Below are 19,605 nucleotides of genomic sequence, written 5' to 3' on the forward strand. Positions count from 1 at the left end.
GAGTGCAAAGTGGATCTGTTAAAATATTGATAATACCTATGAAAACTGCATCTGATTTAAATCAACAAAAAAACGTAAGTCTCTTCCTCCTTCTCCAGAGCCTCCAGTGACCATCCTGGGGAACTCTGAGGATGCAGACTACCAGGAGATGGTTGCCGGGGACGACCTGATTCTGGCCTGTGAGGTGTCCCGGGCCAATGCCCCTGTCCAGTGGTACTGTAACGACAGACAGCTGACTAGCGATGACCGGACCTACATGGAGAGCTACGGCACGCTGAGGAAACTCATCCTCTCTGACATCCTGCCCTCCGACTCTGGGAAGTACATGTGTGATGCTATCGATGACAAGATGGTCACCATGGTGAAGATCCAAGGTAATTAGCTGGGCTATATGGACAAAAGGGTGTTTACAGTCTTACAGATGTAGGAACTTAATTTGAGCCAGTTCGCTGCAGCAGGAAAATAATCCTGTAGAAACAGGACATGTGAATTATGTGGATTATAATTCTTTTTTTTTTTTTTGTAGGAGTTGATACATTTTTTGTTCGTGTAAATTAAGTCTGACATTTTAAAGTGGAAATTACACACTTTAGAAAACCTTTTGTGTGGGAAAATTCTCAATCAACAAAAGAGTGATCAAATTAAGTCGAAACGAAGCCGTCTACAGTGGAATGAACTTTAACTTTAAATGTATACTATAGGGTGTGAGCCTTTCCTTTTACACCTCATTCTTTATTGTCTCTTACTGTCTCTCCCAGACTCCCCCGTCACCTTCGTAGACAAACAGGCAGTGAACATCATCACGGGTTATGAGGCAGAGAGCGTGACGCTGATGGGGGTCGTGTCTAAGGAGAATGCTCCGGTTCGCTGGCTCAAGGACTGGACGCCCGTCATAGGGGACCGCTTCCACACGGGGGTCGACGGCGCCAACCGGTTCCTCACCATTGACCCGCTGAGACGGTCGGACAGCGGAGAATACACAGTAGACGCCAACACAGACGAGATGCATTTCAGTCTGCTAGTCAAAGGTTTTTAACTTCCATGTTCCCATTCTGTCTTTATCTAATTATATAGTAGCTGTAGATCAGGGGGGAGCACTGTGTTTCTTCAACCAACAGAGATTAATATGATGCTATAAGCTAAATCCCAAAAAGAAAAGGTGACAGAAAAATGCTGTTGTGGATGACAAGCTGTTGTGAATGACTAAAGTCTTGTAAAGCACCGTGGGGTTGAAAGAATGCATTATGAATGGGGTTTCAGAGGGCGATAGAAGGTATCACCAATCTTAACAGCTCTCTCTCACTTGTGGTCTCAGAGATGAGGGTGAAGTTTGCCACGCCACTCCACGACACCGTGGCCCATGCGGACGGCATGGTGACCATACGCTGTGAGGTGTGTAAGCCCAAGGCGGACGTCCAGTGGTTGAAGGACGGTGTGGAGATCGTCCCCAGCCGGAGGTTCACCATCCGGGCCGACGGCGTGGAACGTAGCCTGACCATCCACAGGCTGACCAGGGAGGACACGGGGGGAGTACGCCTGCGAGTCCAAGGACGACCGCACCGCCGCCAGGCTCAGAGTCGAGAGTAAGTAGTACAGCCCTCAAAATGGGTGCAGGATCTGGTTCCAGCCCAGAATAATACCACTAATTAAATTAATCAACAAACCTTTGAGCCATTCGTTAGTTTTTCTTTCCTTCTCTCCCTTTCCCCTCATCCCCCCCCCCCCCCCAGTGCCCCGCGTGGTAGAGTTCTTGACAGAGCTCCACAACATCATGGTGTTAGAGGGAGAGGACGCCACCTTCAAGTGCGTGGTGTCGCCAGAGGACGTGCAGCTGGTGTGGGGGATGGACGGCGAGCTCGTCGTCATGGGTGACCGTTTCCAGGCAACGCAGAACGGCCTGTGTCACACCCTGGTGATCAAGAGCTGTCAGATCCTGGACTCCTCTAAGATCACAGTGGAGGCTGAGGGGAACGTGTCTAAGGCCACCCTCAAAGTACAGGGTGAGTCCACAACTGACCTGGGTCAAATTGATGTCGCAAATACTTTCAAATACTTGAGATGCACTTGTTTAGCTTGACCTGAGTGTCAGATGGGAGCAGGCGACTCTCACACGGTTGTTGCTCTAAATGAGAAAGTGTTCTCAGTCAACATACCTACATAAATTACTCAAACAAAGCCTAAGGAAGTGGATTACCATACAAATGTGTATTCTTAGTGAACCATCCTTTCAACAGTCATGTTTTGTCCTTCCGTCATTATCCAGAAGCTCAGGTGACCTTCACTAAGAAGATGGAGGCGGTGATGGCCGAGGAGTACGGAGACGCTACCATGGAAACAGAGGTCAGTCTGGACACGGGCGAGGTCCAGTGGATGAGGCAGGGTGTGGTCATCCAGCCAGGACCCCGACACACCCTGGTTCAGAGCGGACGCAAACGCAGCCTGACCATCTGCAACCTCAACCTCTCTGACCGCGGAACCTACCGCTGTGAAACCCTGCACGACCGCACGCAGGTCAAACTCAACGTGGAGCGTAAGACAATGTCCAGACACCATGTCATACTGATTGATAAGGATATGATTTCAACAGATAGAGCCCTTAGCTGTGGTATATTGGTCATTTATATTGACCAAAGTCTTCAATAATATTGGTCATTTACCACAAGCCCCCGAGGTGCCTTTATAAACTGGTTACCAACGTAACTAAGCAATACAAAACATTTTTGTCATACCCATGGTATATGGTTTGATATACCATGGCTGTCAGCCAATTAGCATTCAGGCCTCGAAACCACCCAGTTTATTATTATTGATATGAATAGGATTTAATCAGTTAGAGTAATGAACCAAAGTCTTCAACACTATGGCAGTGTCCTGTTATGCTTAGCTAATAAAACAACAGTTTGAGTCCTGGATTCTACTTGCAACTAAATGTACTGTGCCTTTATATATAGTAGCTGTCAACAACAGCTACAAAGTATGTTGGCCTTCACTATCATGTATGGTACCGCCAGCCGTCAGGCACTAAAGTAACAATGGGTAAAGCCCTGTGGGTGAGAGATGGATGACATGTTGGTATGTCATCATACAATAATAGCCTATAGACTATTATTATAGGCAAAAATGTCTCCTGGCTTTAGGTATGTTATATTTTAACCATCTGTCAATGTCTCTACCTCTACAGCCCGTAAGATCGCCATCCGTAAGGGTCTGGTGGAGACGGACACATTTGAGCGGGAGACGGCCTCCTTCGAGGTGGAGCTGTCTCACACTGGCGTGGAGGGCTTCTGGCAGAAGGACGGTATCCGGGTCAAACCCAGCAACCACTGGCGGGTGAGCTGCAACGGGCTGGTCCACGGACTCACCCTGTCCAACCTTACCCTGGATGACACGGGCACCATCGTCTTCTCTGCGGAGGGAGTCCGGACCTCTGCCAGGCTCACTGTCAAGGGTGAGGTATCATCATCATCATCAATAATCAATCAAAAATATTTATAAAGCTCTTTTTACACAAAGTGCTTGTACAGAAACCGAACCTAAAACCCCAAACAGCAAGCAATGCAGATATAGAAGCACGGTGACTAAGAAAAACTCCCTGGAAAGGTAGGAACCTAGGAAGAAACCTAGAGAGGAACCAGGCTCTGAGGGGTGGCCAGTCCTCTTCTGGCTGTGCCGGGTGGAGATCATAACAGTACATGGCCATTAAGGCCAGATCGTTCTTCATGTTCAAACGTTCATAGATGACCAGCAGGGTCAAATAATAATCACAGTGGTTGTAATGTAGAGGGTAGAACAGGTCAGCACCTCAGGAGTAAATGTCAGTTGGCTTTTCATAGCCGATCATTCAGAGGCTGAGACAGCGTTTGTGGTACAGAGATAGAGAGGGAGAGAGAGGGTTGAGGGTCGAGAACATCATCATGAATATCCAGTTATCTAATACAGGGGTCTTTAACCCTGGAGAGCTGTGTCTGGATTGGATGTTAGAGTAAAGAACATTTCTTAACATTTCTTCCATGTTGTTGTTCTTACCCAGAGACTCCAGTGACTCTCATGAAGAAGCTGGTAGACATGAGACTGGAGCAGGGCTCTCCTGCCACATTGGAGTGTGAGCTGTCCAGGCAGAACGTGGAGGTCAGGTGGCTGAAGGTAATAGATGTACAACCAATAGACCTGCCGCATTTGTGTCAGTAGTGTATTACCATGTTATGTACAAAAGGCACAGACAGGAAGTAAACCGTTTGATCTCATTAAATGTTGTCTATCCCTGAGAATACGGTAATAATGTTGGTCCTGTCTTTCTTCTTGACTGTAGAATGGGACAGAGCTGAAGCCAGGGAAGACCCAGTACCGTATTTACTCCATGGGGAGGAAGAGGTTCTGTCAGCTGCTGCAGTGTAGCCTCTCTGATGCAGGCACCTACACCTGTGACGTAGGAGATGTCAATACGTCCTGTAACCTGGAGGTCTATGGTAATATACTGTACACTCTCCTTATCAAGTCACTGCAGAACGGTCTTCATTTCAAGTGCATGTAAAACATCTCAGTACTCTCACCAACGGTACTCTTCGTTGACCTCTAGTGGTCAGTTATAGGGACAGGAAGGCTGAAACAGGCCAACACAGCCAACCTTGTACTGCGTGCTACTGCCACCTAGAGGTCATGGCTGCGTGACTAATGCTCTTCCATTGTTGGCACGTTTACGTTTTGTACACTGTTACTACATTCCAATGTTCCAATATGTTGAACCACAGAGCCTGAAGTGGAGGTGCTACACGGGCTGGAGGACCTGTATGTCCAGGAGGACCAGAATGCTGTGTTCATGTGTGAGGTGTCCATGGAGGACGTGACCGGGGAGTGGTACAAGGATGGACACAAGATACGACCCACTAGCACCATCAAGATACGCACAGAGGGTTAGTGATACATCAGTCAATCAATCAGTTAATCCATCAAACCGTTAAACTTCATGATTGCGGTGAATAATTTGTTCTTAATTGACCTACCTGGTAAAGGTCAAATGAATAATAGAATAAACATTGAAATTCCATGTCTGTGTTTATTCCTTCAGGGACCAAACACTTCCTTCTCATGTGCAACGTTAAAGCTGAGGATTCTGGGGAGATCCGCTTTGTGACCAAACAGACAGAATCAACAGCCTACCTAGAGGTGGAAGGTAGGGCTTCACCTACCGGGCTGCAGGTTTACCTCACCTATCTCTGTGTGATACTCCAGCTGATCTGACATCAGTTCTTATAAGCAGACAGAAACCCAAACCTCTGTTGTGGGTGACAGAACTCCCTATGTCCATGATCTGACCTCAAATCAGTTCTCTTCACTGAAATATCTGCACTTGTCTTATATTTTTTCACAGAGGCCCCCGTGTCTATCGTGAAGCCTCTGAGAGACCGCACGGCTCTGGAGAAGCACCGCGTGATTCTGGACTGCACCGTATCCACGCCGCGCTGTGAACTCACATGGTACAGAGGCAAGGCAGAGCTGGAGTCTTCTGATAGGCTAGAGATCCACAGTGACGGCTGCTACCATAAACTGACCATTCACGAGGCGACTGTAGAGGACGAGGGTACCTATAGTATAGAGGTTGGGGAGCACAGCTCCACAGCCCAACTCCTGGTGGAAGGTGAGTGGATGGTGGTTTCTTGTAAAACAATATGTCCGTATTGACATATTGTTGCTGTTTCTCCACATGTCTCTCTGTCACTTTATTCCCCTCAATCTCTCACCTTACTCCTTTCACATTTCTCTCTTTCCCTCACACACATAGAATGATGTTCCTGACCTTTTGTGGAAAAGGTGACCCATCTCTTTTAACCCTCCATCCCCTTGCCTCTCCAGCCCAGTCCCTGGTGATAGAGACAGAGCTGCAGGATGTGGTGGTGACGGCTCCTGACCAGGCCTGTTTCCAGTGTGAGGTGTCCGTGGCCATCAGCAGGCCCCCAGTCTGGACTCTGAACGGAGAGACCATCCAGTCCAGCCCTGATGTCCGCTTAGAGAACCACGGAACCGTCCACAAACTCAACCTGAAACAGACCAGACCAGACATGAGTGGGACGGTTACCTTCGCCATGGGAAAGGCCAAGAGCAGCGCCAAACTGAACGTGATGTGGAAGTAGAGGCAAGGGGGAGAGAATGGGAAATGTTGATTCTGTTGTGATCAGGAATTGAATGTCTGAGACTGTTTTAGGGTTTGAAGGTACTATATAAGAATGCGGTCTATCTGATCTAGTAAAGCTGCATGTAATGAGCGAGACAGAAAAGTAGAATGTGATGATGAAATGTGGTACTTAAGCCCCAAACAACTGTATCAGGATCAGTTTAGTTTTACTCAATGGTTGGGGTTATGAGCAAAGCTGATCGTCAGTCAGTTGTAAAGGCCAGAAAGTAACCTTGGAGAGAAATGTTAAGAAGGATGGATTCCAGTCAAGTCAAAAGGTCAAATCAGTATGCAAAACTAGGGTGTCTGGAGGGGTTATAATGGTTTATAATGGTGGGTATGAATGCCTGTGTGTATGGATATAAATCAATTGTACACATCTGTTACACATATTTATTTTGAAAATATATTGATTGGAAATTAACATTTTAATTCTATAATTAGGTCCAAAAAAAAATTCTAAATATGTTATATTTTCCCCACTGTCATTAAATACTGACATCCATAGTTTGAATGAAGGTTTTTATCCAATAAAACCGTCAGACAATATCTTAGGATAGAGCTTACAAACATTGTTACTTTTGAATGTGCTTCGATATCAAATCGTGGCTTTTTGTGTTGCTGAGGATAGACTGCCTGAACACAAAAGCACCTGCACTGGTTATATAATTATGTTGTATTTATGGAAGATATAATTAAACAGTACAATACAATTGGTATGATAAAAATACTGTCCACAAATTGTTACAGCTATTCAATCCTAAATCACATGAATAATCCATAATATATTAATTTCATTTTTTGTTTGCTTTATTACAGTGCAAAACAAAATATACATATGTGTATAATATATGCATATATTATTTAGTGTTTGAATACAGGAAGAAGAGGTACAGCAATAGGTCAAGGTCCTCATGGTGACAGAAAGCTCTCTTCCAAAGCACTGTGAATGACTAGGGAACAGCCCTGAAGCAGTTGAAAGGGACTGGATCTACGACAGTAAATATCCCTACTGAGTTATGACAGGAATCATGCCTTGAGATACTAAAAAAAACATTTAAAATGTGTTTAAATCATATCTAGATGTCACATTATCTAAATGGCTGTGGGTGGCTTGAATTTCAAACCAGGATTCGCCCAGTTCCTATTATGTGTGTGTGTGAATCCATTAATGCATTGTTAGAGCCCACAACATTCTCGATTTGTACTACAGTGATTTCTGTTCGTCCTTTGGATAATACTAACAAAGGGCCAACCCACTTGCCAAAAGAAAGATGAAAAAAACAATTGTATTTTGTATCTAACTTGATTGACACAGGCTCTCTGTGTTTTAAGTTGGAATGTGAAATATAGTAAAACATGTTTAATTTTTTTATTTTATTTCTTAATACTGATAGATTTATCATGGGTGTACTGGTTATTTAAACTCTGAATCATCTTATTTCACAAGGTATTTTAGTAGGCCTTTAGTCAACTCCAACACAGTGGCTTTTCCCCATGCATTCACAAAACAGTATCAATCAATACACATCACTCAATCCATTAAAACTACTCTTCCTGTTCACTTCCTGATAGACCATCTCGTAGTTTTTACTTACAAATAACAATTATTGTATTGTTCCAAACCCAGGTAAGTACCGATTAATAAAGTCCTACCTTGTGTCAGAAGCTTAAGAAGTTTAAAAACCAAACTACCCAAATCCTACAATCTGGTCTAAAGAAGCATAGTATTTGCAGTCCTTTAAGAAGAGGTCATGAAAAAGGGAAAGTATTCAAGTACTGTTTCCAGTAAGAGGAGGGAGAAGTGTGCTTGTCAAAACCAGATGGATAACACACAGTCCCAACACCTTTCCTCCATGGTAAGGCTGGGCGTTACAGACAAAATATATTTGGTCTAAATGTGTTTCATGATTAGTACATGACCTAGAATGGCAACAAATCAATTCTTTGTGAATTTAAAATGGGCTTTCTCCATTCTGATGGTTTTATACTCAACCAAACCAGGACAAAACTGACAGTGAATTAGTCCAATTTGTAGAACTTTTCATTTAATTTAGCACTGTATCAAAATTCTGTTATTGTGAAAATATATAGCGGTATGTGGATCCATACAGGTATTCACAATATAGTCGCCCAGCCCTCCTCCATGAATGTAGCGTTGACCAACAGTTTGCCTGGACAGAATCTAAATATGTTTTCCCAACACATATCCAGGTCCTCTTGCAGAATACCAAGGGTTTTCCAGGCCATTGACTGGTACATGGTACTGTGTCTGAGCTGGAGCATTTAGTCTGTCTGGGTTGGTGTCCATAGTCCACAGACAATGTAATCCCAAAAAATCCTAAAAGATTATATTGTAAATTAAGGTGCAGTTCAGTCATCTGACTACTGTATTTGTTATGAAAACATTTATACAGGGTAATGGACCGGTTATCTGGCACATTATCGCACATATTCCTATGGTTTTAATAAAAAACTAAATTAAACAAATATGGTTAAGGGACATGGAACGTTTTGATAGCTGCAGTAACTGAAATGACATTCTCTATAATTCCATCCCCCTTAACAAGTACTGATGCCCATTCTGCTAGTCATTATGATACTAGCTGAGTGATGAAAGAAGTAAAACCACTTGACTTACACAAAGCCAATACTTTGCTTGTTAAAAATGTTAAATTGTCTCTTGGGGAATAAGTGACCATTTTTTAAAAACACATTAAAGTGTTAAAAGTTGTAAATATCCATTCATACAGCTGTCATTTGATTTCCATACAGAGTTCTAGAACTGTTCGGTCTTCCCGGAAACATATCGACTCCAACCCGGCGTTCTGATTGGATCCTGGGGTTCTCTCTCATTACCTTCCTGCTACATGTTTTTTCTTCATTGTGAAGAATGCGGGAGATTCCCTCTACTTGACTGTCCTGTATGCTCCAATGACATTTGATGAAAGGCACTGTATAAAAACCTAACTCATTATAACCCACAACATCCATCTACACAAGCCCATCTGTGGTTGAGGGATGGTAGATTGTGTTCTGGAGGATCAAGTCCTCTGTTTCCCCCAATAGAGGACAGTACTAGCATGGTTCTGAAGGGTTGAAGAAGAGGGGTGGGTTTGGCGGTGAAAGTCTTGTGGTTGATATGGTGGACGGTAGGCTGAGGGGTGTACGGTTGGTGTGAAGACGCTTTAAGGCTGCGGTTCTCGGTCTGTCCTGTAGATGGCGGTAGTAGAGGGGTAGGGTGACTGACAGCACTGCTAGCTGGAATCCCTCTGTTGCCTGAGCACCGTGTAGACATCCTCCACTTTACTGAGCCCTTCGAAGAAGGGGATTAGATCCAGGAGCTCGGTGTCGGCCATGTCATCGAACCACGACGCCACAGGCACCTGCAGCCACACACAGACGGGACAGAGTCAGACATGCATGTAGTTACAATGAGATCATTACAATGGTGAGGCACCAGAGTCGGTCATACAGCTCGTCAAAGCGAGAGCCAGGCTCTGGTTTCAATTAACTAGTGAGCTAGTTAGAATGCAGCTAGAGAGACAGCTGATGGCACTTTCCTTCCAGTGGTACGACGTCCATGGTCCTTCAGTCATAGAATGGTATAGTTTATAAATTATTCATAAAAAGTTTATAAAGCGTTTATAGGAAACTACAGATTTAGAAACTATCTATACAATTTTAATTGCAATACATTTTCACATAACTAAAAGTTTGATAAAGCCAGTCTGCCAACATTTGCCATCTTTGTTTTTAAAGTTGCCATCTTTGTTTTTAAAGTAATGGATGCTGAAAAGGAAGGAGGAACAGAAAGAGGAGGGGCCAAGGAGGAGGAGAGTGGCTCTTACAGCGTTGTCTGGGTGGAAGACGTAGGAGGCTGGGGAATTGTCTATGATGATGACCTTGTTCAGGTCCCTGCCCAGACGACTCAGGTCCTTCACGTAGTTCCCCCGGTGGAACACACACGACTCACGGAACAGACGGCCGCGGAACGCACCCCATTTATCCAGCAGGTCTGACACTGGGTCAGCATACTGGAGAAACACACATAGGGGTCTCCGTATCAGGTGAGGAAAACAAGTGACAAGTGATTTCCTGTCTTTTGCAGCTTTTGACCAGCCTTTAAAGGTCCAATGCAGCTGTTTCTCTCCACATCCAATCATTTATGGGTAACAATTAAAGTACCTTACTGTCATTGTTTTCAATTAAAATGGTCAAAAAGAAACAAATAGCTTCTTAGAAAAGAGCAATTTCTCTAGCAAGAATTTTGCTAGGAATGTTTGGGAGTGGTCTGAGTGGGGAGGGGAAACTGAAAGCTCTCTGTTATTGGCAGTGAAGTTTGGAACTCTTTCTTATTGGTCTATTAACTATTTTGATGTCACCAGGCAGGCCAAAACTCCATCCCACCAAAACAGGCTGAAATTTAAGGCAGTCTTTTCAAAACAGCTCTTACACTAAAGGGCATTATCATTTTCACACCACTATTCCAACCACAGAGTGAAATATGAAACATATCACGTTTTGACAGCAATGGGCCTTTTAAAACAAACTTGTTTTGATTGCATTGAGTCATTTGCTGGTTTAACATGGCGTTGTCCTCACCTTAGCCAGGCTAGCTGTGAACAGAATACATTCAAACAGCTCTCCCATCCTCTTAAGGAACTCATCCACGTGAGGTCGCTTCAACACATACACCTAGATGGATACATTGTAAGTTAAGTTTAAGGTTTAAACCAATAATCAAATACATTATCTTTCCACCTCTCGTCTTAAACAAAATGAAAAACATCCCCCCCACTCAGATGCATTGAGCAGTCTTTCACTTCTTCTTTTTTTGTAGTGGTCTGCTGCAGAGGGTCATAGTCCTGAACCAAGTCATGCAGAATAGGTTTCTGAACAAACCTATCCTGGATTACTTGAATCAGGCCCAGGCCCAAGATACACTGTTGGCTCCAACTTCAGAACCATGTAGGAGGTGACAGTCTCTCAGCGTGACTCCAACGTTCCTTTTGTGGTAGAAAACCCAAGGCCTCAGATGCCATTCTAACCCAGTCCAGAACCAGACTGAGCAGTTGGTAACATACAGATCTACAGTATTGTAGGGAGCCATAATATACCTTAATAATACTAAAGGATTTAACATGGAAAGGTAGAGGCCGGTGGCATTGGTCTGTGACAGTTGGGCTCGTCACCATGCACAGTGATAGGCTCACCTGATGAACAGTTCCATCGATCTCTACGGGAATGATAAAATCAGCATTGTTCACTGGCTGTGGGAACAATAAAGATACATTATTTTGAACAAAACCACTTCAAAAGACATCCTAAACACCAGAAATGCAGTATACATGAGAGTAACCATGTGTATTTAGAATTTAAAAAAACAGCTAGTCTGGATGTGTGATAGTGGCAAAAATGACAGAGATGTCACTGACTGCCAACAATAATACTGTGGAGAAACCAATCTCTTTCCTCGCTCTCAGAGTGTTTCTCATTACTATTGGACATTACTGCCTGGTGATGTCATGCTTTCACAAGAGGGGAAAAATCTCTCTCCATAAAAAGAAAACAGGAGATGCAAAAAGGCACACAAAAACATTTGTGAGGATAGGACATTTTTTAAAGAAAAGCTAAACCCCAAATTAAATGGTACAGCAATTGCATCAAAGTTCACCAATAGCTTTAGAGCTCATGGAGGTGACTATATAATATTGTGACTCTATAATATTACTAGTGTAATTGGTAGTATGTTCCTGGTCTCACCTTGAATGAGCTGTGGACCAGAGTTTCATCCAGGTCTATGACAACACAGATCTTCCCTGCGTCTTTTGACTTGGCCTGAGGAAGCAGCGGTCTGACTTGGACCTGAACCACACACCCAGTTAACGTACACAAACCACAAACTAACATTTGTCATGATACATGTAAAATACAAACTACACTGTGACATAGACTTTAAAAAAACACCAACACCAAGTCACGTCCGAGTTTCTAACATTCACTATGACATCATAAACACACAGACAGCATTTACCTGGACCTACGCAAACAAGCCATTTATAAACTTGACCACAGCATTTACCTGGACCTACACAAAAACACTGCATATACAAACTAAACCACAGACCATTTACCTGGACCTACGCAAACCATAAACATAGATTCTAAAACATCCCTGAACCATTAAAGAGAGCAGTGGGACATACCTTGGAGACAGTCCCGTTCTCCTCCACCAGTAGTGGGGCGTTGTTGTTGACCGGCGGGGGGTCAGCCTGGTCATGACATAGGCAGCAGAAGAGGCTGTGGAACAGGCCTCGACTCCTGGGCTTCTTAGACGACGAGGGTGGGGGACCTGGAAGAAAATAATGAGCTCATCCGTCAGTCACACAGTCTTCCTGTATCTATTTACTCTCACTGCTCCCTGATGTGGTTTATTCACCGACTCTTAACTTGAGACGTGGACATGCTGTAGTTTAACTTGAGACGTGGACATGCTGTAGTTTAACTTGAGACGTGGACATGCTGTAGTTTAACTTGAGACGTGGACATGCTGTTTAGTTTACATGCTGTGTTTAGACGTGGACATGCTGTAGTTTAACTTGAGACGTGGACATGCTGTAGTTTAACTTGAGACGTGGACATTCTGTAGTTTAACTTGAGACGTGGACATTCTGTAGTTTAACTTGAGACGTGGACATGCTGTAGTTTAACTTGAGACGTGGACATGCTGTAGTTTAACTTGAGACGTGGACATGCTGTAGTTTAACTTGAGACGTGGACATGCTGTAGTTTAACTTGAGACGTGGACATGCTGTAGTTTAACTTGAGACGTGGACATGCTGTAGTTTAACTTGAGACGTGGACATGTTGTAGTTTAAAAACTTGAGACGTGGACATGTTGTAGTTTAACTTGAGACGTGGACATGTTGTAGTTTGAATTCTTGCGTAACTTGTGAGGGGGACAGTTTGAGTAGCCACTTGAACGCATGCGTGGAAATTCCTGTAGCCCGAGTTGGAATTTGTCCCGATGCTTAACAACATATTTCTGCAGATGTACTGTACTGTATGCTCAAAGGATAAACATGTGATGTAATGGTTGTTTTTCAAGTTCATTCCAGCAGAATTTATGTAATGTATAGCATCTTTAGTCTTTGACCTCATTGCCCCCATTTCGCTTCAACCTGATGCCCTTTTCCCAATGGTTTGAATGAAGAACAATTAACAGATAAAACACTTTACTTGGTTATTAGTTATAAGAGGAATGTCCTTGAGGCGAGAGACATGATTGTGCAGCTTTAATATTTCCATGAGGAATATGTAAACTTAGCTAAGAAAGTCATGCGAGGGGCATGTCACTTCAAATCAGTGACAGTTTGAGTAGCCACTTAAATCATTACATCCAACTCAATGTATTATAATGTCGAATCTCTATTTCTAAGCATTGCCTGACCACCATGACTGCCAGTCTTGGAATAAAACACTTTCTTAAGACTAAACTGACTTCCCTTTTATGTAGAGTTTTTGTTTACTATAATAAAGCTCTAGAGTTCCACTACTCGCTCTCTGCAAACTTCTGCCCAATCAGAAAAGGGACAAATGCTTTCCTTAAACTCTCCTCCCTTTCATTCTCTTTATTCCCTGTCTTTCTCTCACTCGCAACGTGACCGTGTTACAAACTCTTTCACTGTCCCCCATTTCTTTCACTCCCTCTCTGGCCCATTCCAGACCTGTGACCCCCTTTCTCTCCCTCTCTGGCCCCACCAGACCTGTGACCCCCTTTCTCTCCCTCTCTAAACCAGTTCCAGACCTGTGACCCCCTTTCTCTCCCTCTCTGGCCCGTTCCAGACCTGTGACCCCCTTTCTCTCCCTCTCTGGCCCGTTCCAGACCTGTGACCCCCTTTCTCTCCCTCTCTGGCCCGTTCCAGACCTGTGACCCTCTGCCCACTGCCACGTCCAGGCCAAACCAAAACAGGAAGGGGAAATGTGGGGGCAGATCAGAGGGGGAAACAGATCGTGTCGGCCCACCACCACTGACGCAGCAGGATCAGATGTCACACAACAAGGCAGGTTACAGAGAGCAGACAGCGGCCTGAGAATAGGGCCTCAGCAGGATCAGATGTCACACAACAAGGCAGGTTACAGAGAGCAGACAGCGGCCTGAGAATAGGGCCTCAGCAGGGTCAGATGTCACACAACAAGGCAGGTTACAGAGAGCAGACAGCGGCCTGAGAATAGGGCCTCAGCAGGGTCAGATGTCACACAACAAGGCAGGTTACAGAGAGCAGACAGCGGCCTGAGAATAGGGCCTCAGCAGGGTCAGATGTCACACAACAAGGCAGGTTACAGAGAGCAGACAGCGGCCTGAGAATAGGGCCTCAGCAGGGTCAGATGTCACACAACAAGGCAGGTTACAGAGAGCAGACAGCGGCCTGAGAATAGGGCCTCAGCAGGGTCAGATGTCACACAACAAGGCAGGTTACAGAGAGCAGACAGCGGCCTGGGAATAGGGCCTCAGCAGGGATACGTCTAATCCATTACCTCTCCTTTAAAGCTACAATATCTCACTTTTTGGGTGACCTGAACAAATTCACATATCAATGTGTGTAATAAATCGGTCATTCTCATTAAACGCAAGTTGAAGAAGCAGTAGATCTGTTCTATGTAAACTATTTCTATGCTTCCCATTCTAAAGTTTTGTTTTTACTATTGGTTTTGTACACCAGCTTCAAACAGCTGAAAATTTGTTTTTGTAATGGACAAATATATTTCACATCGGTTTAGATGGTACAATGATTCCCTACACTATACATGCTTGTTTTGTTACAAACCCAAATTACACAAACGAATTAGAATTTTGGCAACCAGGAAATAGTCTAGAGATTTCTGCATAGTGTATCTTTAAGAGAGGGGCCCAATTCCAAACCAGGCCCTCCCTAGGCCCTAGCCATAGATCCTGGTTGAGTCCCCTGCCTAAAAGATATGAAAGGATTGAAAGATCAACCAGAGTGCTTTAAGGATTCTTATATCATATATTATTGTATCACAGATACAGTGAATCCTGCCTACCTATCAAATCCTTTCACATCTGATAAACAAGAGAGTCTCTGGGTTGGTTTGTGACCAGTAACGCAGGTTGCCCATTGGCCCAGGTCAGCTCGAGGCAGGAAGTTACAATGTTAAACAGGAAGTCCGTCAAAGTCATGGGCTCTCACTCCATTTGTGTCTCCTGGCCATGGCTTTCACACAGTACTTCCCTTAGGATTTATTTCAGCCATGCTGGAAAGGTACGTGGTACATTGCTACTGGCGTTAGTGCAATGACATGCTAGCTGTTCCCATAGACTTCCAGGCATTAAGCCAACGACTATCCATATTTAAAAAATGTGTCTATGAATATAGGGAAACACTGCAACATAAACCCGTCTCTGAGAATAACTGTGTAGTAATGTGTTATCAATGCAAATAGAGGAGCTACTCATACCAGGAAGTAAAACTAGTCTACCTGGTACAATTACATCACACACACTAAATACAATCCCTACTTGGTTCCACCTCACACCTTGACACATTATCTCCAGACTTCTCTGAGGTCGATCACTGTGACACAGATACCACTCCGACAACGTTGTGGACAACGAACCAAAATGGCATTTCACATATAGCCTATGGCTGTAGTTTAACTGTGCCATCCAATGAGGAAGTACAATGTGCGTGGGTATGCCTTAATCTCTGTTTTTAATGGGTCATTATAATGTAGATACTAGGGCTGGCTACTTAAAATGTACAGTCCTCTTGTGGTAACTGCTGAATGCATAACAGCGGGAAAAGCTTTTCAAGAACGCACCACCCATAACACATGTTAACCAGTCTTCTAGAACAATGGTTAATGTAAACAAGTCACACGTTTATAAATGCATCCGTCTGTAGCAGAGTACACAGCTGCGTTTTAAATGTTAAAACTCTCAACAAGTAATTTCAGAAGTGTTCGCTTTTTTTAGGTCTATGACAGACAGCAACTGCAGCCTCGTCAATTAATTGTAGTTAGATTACGCGATTTGATTGAGTGGGCTCGTCCGTCCTCACTGCAGTAACCTTGCCTGTCAAAAAGTTGCGTCGCGTATCACAACAATGTTGCCATTTGAAGCTTAGTTGTTGCCATTCATCGTGGTTACACAATGGTAGTAGACGGTTGCAGATTTGATACAGTTTCGTTAACGCTGTCCTTGTCTTTGAAAACACCCAATGGACGACGAACTAGGCTAGTTAACTGTGAAAAGTGTTGAGTGTGGTGCAAAACAACTGACGTGCATCTTGAGAACTTTCTCCAAAACTTACCCTTCTCTCTATTCCCCTCTTCATCTCGACTAACTTGCGTGATTATTGAGGACTGGTGGTCCATTGCACCAGACTTTATCCACAATAGAAACTAAAAACTTTGTTCCGTTTTAGATTGTTCGCTGACTAGGAACATTAAGTTATAAATGTGCACAAAGATACATAACCGCAAACAGTATTTAAATACATTACGCATCCAAACGATTACATTTCTCGAATATTCAATTATGTACCAGAACGGTATAAAATCTACAAATAAAAGTTATATACATTTAAAAGAGAGTTGGTAACTTTGTTTCAACATGGAGTTCAACTCCGCTCTCAATTTGAAGATACAAACATGGAACTCGGCGGTTTCAAGGCTTCCCATTCCTTTTAAAGTGGCACACAAATTTATGATTGTGCACCGAGAGTGGCAGTCCACTTTTGCAAGAGTACTCGACAGACTACGACGGTCCCTTGAACCATAAATGCTTGGCCTATTGTAATTCTGCTTTCATAACATCTTGTAATTTCGTAAATATCAGGATATGACTGGGAAAACCTAATTGAACGCACCTCCAACTTTTATTACTAGTGGGAAACTAGACGATCATCCCTGTGCTCCGAGTTTCCCACTTGCACCTGTCTGACCTAGTTTGTCAACGAAAAAGACAGCAAGCATGGCGGCATCTTCAGTAATTGTTATTTATTGTTAATTGTTAATACAACATTTATTCTGTTAGTCTATTATAGTATAAAAAGTGAAAGCAGCTCTGGCATACTTTTATGCCATACAAGTATTTACGACTTCACAACTGGTAATTACCACCTTCCCACTTGCTTATGAACGCATCATAAGTAACAAGGAAACAAAGATACATTTTCAAAATGGAACTTGAAACCTTTTAACGACAGAGAAGAAGCTGTCCACAAGCTGTTAACAGGTTTAAAGCACTACGTCGCATTCTACTTCTACCTCGACAACAATCCTCTTCGCTGACTTGGGGACTTTTATTTTCGTCATAGCCTTCACCTTTAATTACCTTTGTAGCTTGATTGACAGAAAGTATTTAATAGTTCATGCAAATAAATGTAATATTATATTCTCCTCTCTCGAACACTTGACATTATATTCGCCCTGCGAATGTTTACAATTTACAGTAGTAGAGTACATCAGTTGCTTTGCGTAGCCTACTGTACTCTTGTAGAACTTTTTATATTCTCAAAGGAACGCCCAGTTAGGGAACCCTTGAAACTGACGACGAGGGGAAAAGGATAGGGAGTGTCGTTCAAGTGCAAGCGCTGTCGGGACAACCGCTTTAGTTCAATAGGAGTCCAGTTTAAAGGGAAGAATAATGAGAATACGTGTTTTGCAATTGTATCAATAGTTTATTACAGACTATTTCATAAAAACATTTTCAACATTTCCACATTATAAACACTGCAAATTAAAACATTTACAAATCTTCAACCATCCAAATTCTTACAAAAAAAGAAATACTGTATGTATGATGAAAAGTAATACATAAGAGTCTCTGTATACCAAAAAGGACTTTCTGTATATTTTTTCTTCATGGCACCTATGTCCATTTTGTACAGGAGGCGTAATGGTTGACAAAAGTGCCCCAAAATTGTATGATATGAATCGTTCAATAAATTAACAGAACACATACTGCGCGTCATCTGTAAGTAGTAATCCATTAACATGGACAACACATTTACATGATCAAGTTTGTAAATTGACCCATTTTAGGCTAAATTTTCTCACTAACAGACTGCTGGTCAAGCTAAGAGCAACCTGTCCAATCAACAGAACATACTGTAGAATGCTAGTCCAGCCATTGGCACAGTGATGACGTTGATGAGGTGTGACAAATCCAATAGACGACTATAGAATCTACATAATCAAAGTCTGACCGTTTTCATCAATGAAGTTGCACTATTGTTCAACTTGAGCATCAACCACAGGACATCGGGTTGCTCCACTAAGATACTCTACTATATTCACAGGTTTGTTATCTGTGTCTAGGAACAGTATAATCACAAAGGTGAGCAACATTTTTTCACTGTTTTCATTGTATTTAGAAAATCACCCAAAAGAAGAAAAACAAGCACACATGCAAATAAATTAACATGAAAAAGGTCAACAGGTCACATACAATTTCATGAACAAAAACGTTTTTATTTTTGGTTTTGCGTTTCTGAAATGTGTAAATAAATGCAACATAAATGATGGTACATTCCCATAATCACCACCAAATATCAGGATGCAGAAATAAGGCTGTGCTCTAAAATCAAACTGACAAATATGTGTGTTCCAGGTTAATTGTATTGAATTCATTTTCCAAACCAAATGTCCTGTTTTATATATTTAAAAGTTCTACACACATTGCAATAGCAAGCTCGGAGTAGTACTAGCAGACAGTAGACCTGAAGCAGAAACTAATCGTGCCAGGTCCAAAAACAAACGATAACTCAATATTTTGAAACCGTGGTATCCAACAACCCAACAACTGGATTCAAATCTCAGTTGATGAACTGTCCAAGATTCATTCTGTTAGGTCTCAGTAGAATGAGACTCCATGCAGTCTGTGGGCTGGTGCAATGCTCATGGCTCTAATCTCCACTCCCATAACTTACTCAGGCACGGCCTCACTCTGTGGGGGATGAGGACTCAGAGTCCTCCCTCTATCATGGAGCCCACTGTTGTGCACCACACATCCCCCATACCTCCACCCTCTGGTGGCTAGTTAACACTGACATAAGTCATATGCCTTCACTTAGGTAGGTTTGGTGTGGTCGATGTGGTTGAAGAAGCTGAGCTGGAGTAGGAGCGTAGGAGGACCCTGTGTTTGGTGGCGACCTCGGTGCGACGTCGATGGTGCTCCCCCAGGAACTCCTTCAGCTTGGTGGTGGTGAAGGTGAGCGTCTGTCTCCTCAGCTTCATCAGGTACGAGTCCTGCAGCCATGCATGGGTGAAACAGTCCTTGGTGCTCAGACGGGCCCTGCGTTGCAATAAAACACATTGTCCAATCAGGGATCAGAACACAGGAGTCCTGTACTGATCTAGGATCATGACCCCACTTTTTTTTTAGTTTTACCCCTTTTTCGTGGTAT

The 19,605-nt window shown here is 43.2% G+C and overlaps 3 protein-coding genes across 4 annotated transcripts in view; 1 reads left to right on the plus strand and 2 right to left on the minus strand.

Moving 5' to 3' along the window:
* Positions 1 to 6,676, plus strand: part of LOC124007824 (obscurin-like protein 1) — a 23,362-nt gene extending 16,686 nt beyond the window's left edge. The window contains exons 14-23 of one of the 2 annotated variants that reach the window (XM_046318604.1): positions 99 to 374; positions 1,731 to 2,000; positions 2,264 to 2,530; positions 3,182 to 3,448; positions 4,031 to 4,143; positions 4,310 to 4,466; positions 4,749 to 4,910; positions 5,066 to 5,170; positions 5,369 to 5,635; positions 5,851 to 6,676. In XM_046318604.1, the coding sequence (XP_046174560.1) occupies positions 99 to 374; positions 1,731 to 2,000; positions 2,264 to 2,530; positions 3,182 to 3,448; positions 4,031 to 4,143; positions 4,310 to 4,466; positions 4,749 to 4,910; positions 5,066 to 5,170; positions 5,369 to 5,635; positions 5,851 to 6,128 (2,162 nt within the window). In that variant the 3' untranslated portion in view covers positions 6,129 to 6,676. Of the gene's footprint in view, positions 1 to 98; positions 375 to 758; positions 1,029 to 1,315; positions 1,584 to 1,730; positions 2,001 to 2,263; positions 2,531 to 3,181; positions 3,449 to 4,030; positions 4,144 to 4,309; positions 4,467 to 4,748; positions 4,911 to 5,065; positions 5,171 to 5,368; positions 5,636 to 5,850 lie in introns of those variants that run through there. The other variant, XR_006834018.1, reaches the window with a different exon arrangement.
* Positions 6,549 to 16,849, minus strand: LOC124007825 (carboxy-terminal domain RNA polymerase II polypeptide A small phosphatase 1-like). Its single transcript, XM_046318605.1, has 7 exons — positions 16,507 to 16,849; positions 12,379 to 12,524; positions 11,936 to 12,037; positions 11,386 to 11,442; positions 10,775 to 10,867; positions 10,021 to 10,206; positions 6,549 to 9,555 (listed from the first exon to the last, which is right to left on the minus strand). Exons 1-7 carry the CDS (start codon positions 16,568 to 16,570, stop codon positions 9,427 to 9,429), a joined length of 777 nt encoding a protein of 258 aa, XP_046174561.1. The 5' UTR covers positions 16,571 to 16,849; the 3' UTR covers positions 6,549 to 9,426.
* Positions 16,850 to 19,083: 2,234 nt separating this feature from the next.
* Positions 19,084 to 19,605, minus strand: part of LOC124008055 (striated muscle preferentially expressed protein kinase-like) — a 45,863-nt gene continuing 45,341 nt past the window's right edge. Inside the window, 1 exon segment of the mRNA XM_046318959.1 lies at positions 19,084 to 19,493. Coding sequence (XP_046174915.1) covers positions 19,265 to 19,493 — 229 coding nt within the window. The 3' untranslated portion in view covers positions 19,084 to 19,264.

The sequence above is a fragment of the Oncorhynchus gorbuscha genome, linkage group LG21 (genome assembly GCF_021184085.1).
Source record: "Oncorhynchus gorbuscha isolate QuinsamMale2020 ecotype Even-year linkage group LG21, OgorEven_v1.0, whole genome shotgun sequence".
NCBI classification, from domain to species: Eukaryota; Metazoa; Chordata; class Actinopteri; order Salmoniformes; family Salmonidae; genus Oncorhynchus; species Oncorhynchus gorbuscha.

What these genes read in the sequence shown, in the direction of transcription:
- LOC124007825 (XM_046318605.1), bottom strand. Translation starts at nt 16,570, where the DNA reads ATGGACCACCAGTCCTCAATAATCACGCAAGTTAGTCGAGATGAAGAG. An exon ending in TGGTCCACAGCTCATTCAAG is followed by an intron (nt 11,443 to 11,935) that starts GTGAGACCAGGA and finishes TTGTTCCCACAG; the next exon opens with CCAGTGAACAATGCTGATTT. An exon ending in TCGATGGAACTGTTCATCAG is followed by an intron (nt 10,868 to 11,385) that starts GTGAGCCTATCA and finishes GTATCCATCTAG; the next exon opens with GTGTATGTGTTGAAGCGACC.